This window comes from Borostomias antarcticus (assembly GCF_949987555.1).
Source record: "Borostomias antarcticus genome assembly, chromosome: 37".
Lineage (NCBI taxonomy): Eukaryota > Metazoa > Chordata > Actinopteri > Stomiiformes > Stomiidae > Borostomias > Borostomias antarcticus.
This window is the reverse complement of record NC_140270.1, coordinates 1,152,212-1,162,463: the sequence shown is the minus strand read 5'-3', so window position 1 is coordinate 1,162,463 and position 10,252 is coordinate 1,152,212. Positions and strand designations below refer to the sequence as shown.

The 10,252-nt window shown below is 48.3% G+C and overlaps 1 protein-coding gene across 1 annotated transcript; it reads left to right on the top strand.

The window, feature by feature from the left end:
• Positions 1-3,474: 3,474 nt before the first annotated feature.
• On the top strand, positions 3,475-5,691 carry LOC311328047 (dual specificity phosphatase 29-like; the record flags this gene model as incomplete). The annotated part of the gene is made up of 3 exons (XM_084461163.1): positions 3,475-3,653; positions 4,044-4,267; positions 5,438-5,691. 3 exons carry the CDS (start codon positions 3,475-3,477, stop codon positions 5,689-5,691), a joined length of 657 nt encoding a protein of 218 aa, XP_084317289.1.
• Between the last annotated feature and the right edge of the window lie 4,561 nt (positions 5,692-10,252).

The following is a 10,252-nucleotide window of genomic DNA, read 5'->3' as shown; positions in this document are numbered from 1 at the left end:
TCATCCAGTTTGGTGACTATCTTCAAAAAACGTATCTGCGTCAAGAGCACTGGTTGGGTCCAGAGGATCATGGGAGCTTTGGATAAAAAGAACAAGTAATTAAAAAAAAAACATTTTGTAGTTCCTGCAGTTCACCTTCTCCATCTCATTTGATCTTTTTATTCTGTGCAGAATAACTTTTACAAGAGCACTGTTAAGAAATGTTTAAATCATGTTTCTGTACATCATTATGCTGTGGTTGTAGATGACACGATTCAACGTGTGTAACCTGTAATAATATTATTACAAGCATGTTTTGATGTACGTTTTTTTTTCCTGTGACACTTTGTGTAGCCTATTTCCCATACTGAGAGCACAGTCTTCTCTCTATTCTGGATTCAATAAACATTCCTAAATTAGTTTTCATTCCTGATACATCGATTTCTGTTGCTCTAAATCATATGATTTCCCAGTTAAAAGCAGAAGCCTATGACAGTAATCACCCATTTCGGTGCAGTGTTCTTTGAATTGAGATTTCCAACATGAATATGTAAAGAGTTGTGAGGTACAGGAATGTGTATACATAATATATTATCATTCTTAAGTAAATACTTTTGGATTCATCACAAGCAAGAATCACAGGCAGTAATGTAGTTCGCATATGACCACAAAATGAAATGATTTCAACAAGTTGAACAGACATGTTTTGAGGGTAACACAGAGTTCGGATAATGTAAAGGGGATTTGACTCAGCCCAAAATTAATTCACATGAAGGCCTACAAGAAAAACGTGAAATTGAAAAATTGATAAGCCCCACACCCACAATAGTAAGAAATATGTTTTCATGTCAACGTAATGGGATGTCGCAAGTGCTGTCCCATTCCTTTTTATACCATTTCGAGTCCTTGCAGACTCTCATACTCAATCACTTTACTAGGTGACGTCAATAAGTCTGTGAGGGCTCAGGGCTTGAGGGTTTAGGGGGGACATTGGGACTGGGCCCCTGGGACTGGGCCCCTGTCTGTGAACACGACGGTGGCAAGTCCTTTACTCCAAGAGAAAAAAACGATTTACCGTAATGACGCTAATGTTTGCGCAAAGGGGAATTGGCTGTGGCCCACATGACTTGTATTTCCAAATTCAAGGCTGGCTTGACCGCAGTAGTGAGAGGGCCTTCTCTACGACTAGAGTGATTGTTGCTCTACTAAAATTGGGATTCACAGCAGTGTAAATATGAAAGCGTTCACAAGTCATTCACAACAGTATTTGAATTATAGTGATCGCTTTGAGCACCTGGCCTACGCTGTCCACAGGATTATTTATGAGATTAAATTAATGAAGGAATCGTTTATGAGAATAAATAAATACAATAATTATTTATGAGAATAAATGGCTTCCTGGAGCAGTCTGGCTCAGTAAAGGAAAGACAAGAGGAGATGGACAGACGTGGGGACACAAATTGACTGAAAGGATACACACACACACACACACACACACACACACACACACACACCATATACAGTATGCATTCCAGATACAGACACAGACACAGATGTATAGACACACACAGACACACACATATGTACTAATGATTAAAGTGCCTAGCTGAGTCATATGTTGGTAATGTTGCTGTGACAACCTACAGTATAAGGTTAAAGGTCATCCCCCATTAGATTAAACAGACAGCAGCAGCCTAGCAACAAAGACTAAAGCAAGCCATGGTCCAAGAAATGGTCCATAAGTAACTTTATAAATAACTTTCCTCCTTCCCACACCTGTTGACTTACACATACTTGGCATTGAGTAATATGTGTAATGGGTTTTGTATGTGCAATATGTTGTGGACAACGTGTTGTGTGTAGTACTGTATATGTACTGTATGTGAGACATGTGATGTGTTGTCCCCCTCTGTTTCTATGTATAGAGTTGATTTGTGCAGCAAACGAGTCCAAGACAAATTTCCCTGAGGGGACAATAAAGTTTATTCTATTCTATTCTATTGTGGTGAAGACAATGATTTAACACACCTCTCATTACTATGGCTACAAGTTACACTATATAACTTGATACGGTCTTGCGCTGCATCTCTGGACGTTGTGTGTGTGTGTGTGTGTGTGTGTGTGTGTGGTGAGTGACTCTCCCTGCACACTGACTTGTTATAGAGGTCAGGGCTTTTTGCACAGTGACCTAAAAATATCATCTTGAAAACAGACCCGGAGAGAGCAGTCACAAGTCAAGCTCTTCGGTCCACTCCCCCCTACACTCAGCTCAGCTCAAAGGATCCACACACACTGAACCGAGGAACCATACAGGTACCAGGAACCAAGACCAGGTCCGGGCAAGGATCTCTACACTCTCTGCACACTCACGCTGAATCTGGACGAGGGTCTATACACACATTGACCTCAGCTGAGGAACTCCTACCACACCCTCGATCCATCGGTGACCCGGCTTCTCCTGCAACTCAGCGGTAAGCCACTCTACACTCCAGTGAAGAGAGAAGACACGGAGAGATGTTTAAGATGCAGTAGACTTCTGGAGGGAGAGAGAGAGAGGGAGAGATGTTGGTGTGTATTTGCATTGGCTTCCCCTTTTCAGCAGCAGGACACCATTCGTAAGGATGGCAAGATAATCTATGTCATCTTTTATCGCGATAAAAAAACACTCAAGATAATTTAATCGGGGTGAATTTCCAATATCTGGATGATTTTTCACGGTGCCCATCCACATCCATTGTATGACCAAAACGGTGGTAGAGCAATTATCACTTTCTCAAAAGTGCTAGTTTTGTCAACGTTTTGATCTGAACCATTGTATATGATCATAAGTAACCTTAAAACAGGGCTAAACATGCATTTTCCCTTTACTACTCCTTTAAATGGATAGATATCAACTTTATTCAAGCAAACAATATTATCTTCTCTTTCTGTGTGATGTAAAACAAATTAATATCTGATTCTCATTCACTATTAGGAAAAATTACATTTTCTTAGCCTGGATCCTGAGGTAAGCTATTACATATAAACTGAAGTGTGACTTTAACCATTTCAACTGAGTTACACAAGCAGAATGCAGCCCGTCGTCTCTGAGCATCCTCTCTAGTCTTCCACATGTTATAGTATCAACTTTGACCACAACCCGGGGGCGCCTCGGTAGCTCACCGTTCGATGGTTCGATTCCCGGCTCGGGTCCTGTGCCGCATGTCCTCCACTCTCTCTCTCCCACGTTTCCTGTCTCTCTCAACTGTCCTATCCCATTAAAACTGAAAAGCCCTAAAAAAATATCTTAAAAAAAACAAACTTTGACCAATACCCACCACCCTCATGGCACTTTCTCCCATCAGCGGCAGTGTCAACCTCTGGCACCTGAAAACAAACCACAAGCGAAGGAAGAACTCCTTTCCTGTTCCAGCCAACCCTGCCCCTAAAGCGGACTGGTCCTGAGCCCCGCGGAGCTGTGTAGACAGGTGAGGACGAGGGGCCGAAAGAGGGACCATGTCCTCCGGCCGTGTGAAGAGCAGGGGCCGGAACCCGTACGAGGCAGTGCGGGTGGACCCAGACAGCGACTATGCCACCCCAGGGGCCCTGGAGCTGGAGCAGATGTTCTGGACCGGCGTCGGAGCCCAGTACACGCACGTCAACGAGGTCTGGGACAATATCTACATTGGGGACGAGTGAGTACTATTAATACATCCATGGTACAAACACGCTTGAAGATCCAATTGATCGTTGCAGCTTGGAATTTCCTGTGTGGAGGAGGGAGGGGGTTTGCAGTGGTAGACTATAGCGGTCTAAGCATCGGGTTCCGGGGCAGCTAGATTTAAACACCCTGGTCTTGCTAGATTTAAATATGGCCAGAGAGTGGCACTAGTTTAATTTCGCCACGAGGGTCCATCCAAATTGGGTGAAAAGGGGATCAAAAACAGAAAATCGTGTATGTATTTACAGTAAGTGTGTGATCGTGTGTACGAGTGTGACCGCTGTTTGTATGCGTTTGAAGTGAAGTCTGTATATGTGTGCACAGGAAGATCTCTAAATACGGTGTCGCGTGTGCATGTGAACAGGAAGACGGCTCTGGAGCGCCCCCGTCTGGTGGAGATGGGAATAACACACATTGTGAACGCAGCGGAGGGGAAATGGAACAACGTTGTAACAGGAGCTGGTTACTACAGAGACATGGACATCCAGTACTACGGCATCGAGGCTGATGACACTCCCACCTTTAACATGTCCCAGTACTTCTACCCTGCTGTCCAGTTCATTCAGCAGGCTCTCAGCCAGCCCCACAGTATGTACAAGGAGTGGGGGAGGGGGAGGGAAGAGAGTTTATCGAAAATGTCAAGTGAATTTATTGAAAGGATAGCGCTTTGAGATGCAGCATCACATTCCCGAGGGGGTCCTATTAACACAAATACAAAACTATAAAGATATACAGACTAAAGACCATTACAAACACACACCAGTATTTGCAATGTCTCTTCTATGTTGTTTTTTAGCTTCTCTTACTCTAACTTGTAATTTATTGCTTTATAAATGTTCTTATCTCAAACATACTCCAGGAGCTTGCTCGATCGCCTTGTTGAGAGGGGTCAGGGAAGAATTTTTACAGCTCACTTATCTGGCCCCCGGGTGATTACTGTTTTTTGTGCTTCCCTCTGGAATATGTAGGGGTGGGTCGTATGCCCTCCTCCCTTGTTCTCTGTAAAGCGCATTGTGTTGCCTCTGGGTATGAAATGCGCTAATCAAATAAAGCTTTGATTGATTGATTGATTGACATAAATACACAGATACAGACAGCTCGCTCACGCTCACCCATCCACACCACCATACCTCAACTATTGTACAAGGAAATAAATCACAGTGACCTATATAATAATCAAATACATCAGCATAAAGATAAATTCGCAAATTAAAAGACTCAAGAACTGTTAATTGCCATGTATATGGCTCACACATACTAGGAATTTGACGAGGGTTAAGTTATATGCTGTTGTAGACGACAGAGGACAGGGTGCAGGACAGGACAGGACAGGACAGGGTGCAGGACAGGACAATGCAAAGACATGACAGTGCAAAACAGTCCAAAAAACAGTGTAACAAAATGCAGTGGAAAAAAATCAATCAATCAAAGCTTTATTTATATCGCGCATTTCATACCCAGAGGCAACACAATGCGCTTTACAGAGAACAAGGGAGGTGGGCATACGACCCACTCTCTACATATTCCAGAGGGAAGCAAAAAAACAGTAATCACCCGGGGGCCAGATAAGTGAGCTGTAAACATTCTTCCCTGAAAGCATGAACAGGTTGTTTTAAGATGGGGAAATAAGGATGGACTGCAGTCAGAGGTTCGTGAGCAGATTTGACTTGACCTCTGACCTTGTAAAGTCTGTTGAGTTCAGCCATGTTTCTGCTCTGTGATCTAATGTGTGTGTGTGTGTGTGTGTGTGTGTTCCAGACAAGGTGTTGGTGCACTGTGTGATGGGCCGCAGCAGGTCTGCATCGCTGGTCCTGGCCTACCTGATGGTGGAGAAGGGGTTAAAGGTCGTGGACGCTATTGAGCACGTGCGGCGGCGCCGCTGCATTCTGCCCAACAGAGGCTTCCTGAAACAGCTGAGAGCTCTGGACATAGCCCTGCAGGAGGAGAGGCTCACACACACACACACACACACACTAGACATAGCCCTGCAGGAGGAGAGGCTCACACACTAGACATAGCCCTGCAGGAGGAGAGGCTAACACACACACACACACACACACACACACACACACACACACACACACACACACACACACTAGACATAGCCCTGCAGGAGGAGAGGCTCACACACACACACACACACACACACTAGACATAGCCCTGCAGGAGGAGAGGCTCACACACACACACACACACACACACACACACACACACACAAAATGGATTTAACGTAATGATGACAACCCCCCCCCCACCTGCCCCCCAAAATGTCTGTGCACGCCACTGCTGATTCATACATGGGGAAAAAAAAACACAAAAAAAATGAATCATACAGGAAGCCTCAGAATGTCTCAAAAAATCAAATGATGATGTCCATTTTCATTTACCTTCGTTTCCATTTAATAGCTTGCATAAGTAAAAAAAATTCTTATATCCATTGAGTCAGACGGGGCAAATTAACCTGAACGCTATTTTTGTGCAGTTGCAAGTACATGGAACGAACAATTTCCATTTCAAGTGTTATTGGATTGCAGTTGTATTCAAGTGTTGTATTGGATGACGAATATTTCCCTCCCTTTTACCCAAGATGATCGAGCTGGCCCAGTGTGTGTGTGTGTGTGTGTGTGCGCGTGCGTACGTGTGTGTGTGCGTGCGTGGATGTTAGATTATGTCACCCTAATCTAACATACACACACACACACACAGGGAGGGGGGAGAGGTGGATGTGGAGATGAGGACGGGTGAGCCATAACAATTAACAACGTTAAAAGTAAAACGGTGACCTGGGAAATATGTATTCTATCTAGTTCAGTGACACTACAAGGATTGCGGACATCCGCAAGTTCCAAAAGGCACAACGATTTCCCCTATTTTCACGTGAGCGCGCGTTTTGTCCCACCCTCTTAACGCCCATAGATGCGTAATGGTCAGTGAAACGCCTCCAATTCACAGAAATCGATACAGCCCAAATCTAACATGACTGCAAATGTGGCAGCAAAGAAGTGAAAAAAATAAGAATTTCACGGAGTGTGAAATGCAGGTAGGCCTAGGCCTACTAATTGAGGAGGTGGAAACCAGACAGACATGTTTGTTTGGTGGACACAGTGTGGGCATCACTAATGCCAGAAAGGCGTCTGAGTGGCAGCACATTACAGACGCGGTGGACATAAAAAAAAAGAAAGAAAAGTGGCCCGATATAAAAGTGGACCCCAAACGTCGCATAGCGGCACACCGTCAATGTGACCCCCACGGGTGGGGGGGGGGGGACACCGGAGCTCACCCCCCTCGATGAACGACTCTCCGGCATCATCGGGGCTTCCCTCCTGGGCGGAGTTGTGTCTGAGAAGGAGGGGGACACGGATAGGCAGGATTATTTAGTTTCACAAGTCATTCACAACAGTATTTGAATTATATCGATGCTTTGAACACATAGCCTACGCTGTCCACATGATTATGATGACAGATCATATTAATTATGTCCACATGATTATGATGACAGATCAAATTAATTATGTCCACATGATTATGATGACAGATCAAATTGATTATGATTCCCATTTCCCGGTTGGACTGTGCATTTTTGCAATATCGGATATATTTATTGTTCACAATTGTGCCGCATTATTTTGTGCTTATGAGGCCCCAGGTCTGCCAGTAAAGCTGAGGAGGAAGGCAGAGGCTCGGGAGCCCGAGCGGGAGAGTTAGGATCAGGTGGCTCAAGTGGTGGGTAGAGAGAGAGAGAGAGAGGGGGGGGGGGGGTAGAGAGAGAGAGAGAGAGAGAGGGGGGGGGTAGAGAGAGAGAGGGGGGGGGGTAGAGAGAGAGAGAGAGAGAGAGAGGGGGGGGGGGTAGAGAGAGAGAGAGAGACTACGCAAGCAAACGATATGAAAAGACGTGGGAGAGTTAGTATAAAATGACAAGAACATGTTCCACAGCAGCCGATGCTGTCATGAATGTCAGTTGCGTTGTGTGCGGGCGGGAGAACGGAACGGAGCAGCTTGGGCGGTACGTGGACATGGGCAGCAGCTTCTTCGCCTCCATGCTGCCCAACGACACCGTGGTGAAGGTGCTGATCTGTGTGTTTGTGATGCTGACTTTCCTGGCGCTGGCTATGAATGGGGTCGCTCTGCTAAGTCTGTGCGTCTCTGAAGACCTCTCCTGGGACCCCAGGTGCACCCTGATGAAGAACCTGATGTTCTGCAACCTGCTGCAGACGGTCAACTCCGGCCCGGCCATCGTCCTGACCCTGGCCCTGCGCCGTACCGTGACCTTCGACGCGTGGTGCTTGGCGCAGACCGTCGTGAGCCACACCTGCGCGATGTTCAGTTTGATCAACGCAACCTTCATGGCGGCGGAGCGTTACCTGTACGCGTGCCACGCCCTCCGCCACCTGGCCGTCTTCACCGACCTGCGGCTGCGTCTCGCCGTCGGCCTCGTCTGGGTGCTGTCGGCGTTCGCGGCCGGCACCGCCGTTGGCCTGCTGCGGCCGGGGCGTGGCCCCCAGGGTGACGCCATGCTCGGCCTGGTGTGCGAGCTCGCCATCGTGGAGGAGCACGTGGGGTTCCGGTGGCCGGCCGGCGTCTTCCGGAAGGCGACGGGCGGCGTGGCGCTGCTGCTCTACGTCTTCAGCTTCTTCTACTCCTACCTGCGCATGTACCGTGACGCACGCGACGCCGTGGCCCCCTTCGACCTGCTCTTCGACGGCGGCATGCTGCTCCTGCAGCTGCTGCCCGTCGTCGTCAAGGAGGCGACGGACGCCCTGCGGGCGCCGGGGCCGCCACGGCATCTCTGCAGACCGCCGGCGCCTCAGGGATCTCGCCGTGGGCCGGCATGCTCCACGTTTCCCTGCTGGTGCTGGCGATGGCGCCGCACTGCCTCCACCCCCTGGTGTACGGGCTGAAGAACCGGGAGGTGAGGGCGGCGCTGCGGAGGGTACTGCGGCGGGCGAGGGCTGACGGACCCCCGGCCCCCGATATCTGGGTGGGAACAAGGCAGAGGGAAAGAGGCACAGCTGCCGGGGAGAGTGAGAACGGGGGAGAAGGAGATGTGTGTGAGAGAGAAGGGTGTGGGGAGACGGTAGGTGAGGACGGGTGTGGGGAGACGGTAGGTGAGGACGGGTGTGGGGAGACGGTAGGTGAGGACGGGTGTGGGGAGACGGTAGGTGAGGACGGGTGTGGGGAGACGGTAGGTGAGGACGGGTGGGGGGAGACGGTAGGTGAGGACGGGTGTGGGGAGACGGTAGGTGAGGACGGGTGTGGGGAGACGGTAGGTGAAGAAGGGTGTGGGGAGACGGTAGGTGAGGACGGGTGTGGGGAGACGGTAGGTGAGGACGGGTGTGGGGAGACGGTAGGTGAGGACGGGTGTGGGGAGACGGTAGGTGAAGACGGGTGGGGAGATGGTAGGTGAGGACGGGTGTGGGGAGACGGTAGGTGAGGACGGGTGTGGGGAGACGGTAGGTGAGGACGGGTGTGGGGAGACGGTAGGTGAGGACGGGTGTGGGGAGACGGTAGGTGAGGACGGGTGTGGGGAGACGGTAGGTGAGGACGGGTGTGAGGAGACGGTAGGTGAGGACGGGTGTGGGGAGACGGTAGGTGAGGACGGGTGTGGGGAGACGGTAGGTGAGGACGGGTGTGGGGAGACGGTAGGTGAGGACGGGTGTGGGGAGACGGTAGGTGAGGACGGGTGTGGGGAGACGGTAGGTGAGGACGGGTGTGGGGAGACGGTAGGTGAGGACGGGTGGGGGGAGACGGTAGGTGAGGACGGGTGTGGGGAGACGGTAGGTGAGGACGGGTGTGGGGAGACGGTAGGTGAAGGAGAGACGTGTGTGTATGAGGGCTGGCAGTCAGAGAGAGAGAGTGGAAACTGGAACGTGCATTCTCAGTGATGGCACCTGGGCTATGGAACAAGCTTCCTCTGAACATCAAGTCCGCCACCACCCTGGACTCTTTTAGACTCAAACTCACCTCTTTGTCACAGACGATCTATAATTTATGTCCTTGTCTTGTGTCTTAAATGTAGTTTCATTTTGTGTCTCTGCAGTCCATTTTGTGTCTCTGCAGGGCTGATGTAACAGTTGGTTGGGGGGCGCATTATAAATAAAAATAACATAACATAACATAACACAGGAATTTCGGTGCCGATAGTCGGCAGGGAAGAAAGTCACATGGCACTGTCGCACCCTTCAGCTCAATAATTCAGCATCCTAATTGTGTGCGTACTTTCTTTCTTTCTTTCTTTCTTTCTTTCTTTTTTTCTTTCTTTCTTTCTTTCTTTCTTTCTTTCTTTCTTTCTTTCTTTCTTTCTTTCTTTCTTTCTTTCTTTCTCTTTCTTTCTTTCTTTCTTTCTTTCTTTCTTTCTTTCTTTCTTTCTTTCTTTCTTTCTTTCTTTTTCTTTCTTTTCTTTTCTTTTCTTTTCTTTTCTTTTCTTTTCTTTCTTTCTTTCGCCAGAGGATCAACCACTCAATGCTACTGTACATTCCAGTCGGAAACTTTAAAAGGCTTTAAAACACAGTCTGAGTGTAAATCAGACAGGGATACCTTGTATTTATTGTGTATTCAGTGTTGCAGTTTTGTTGT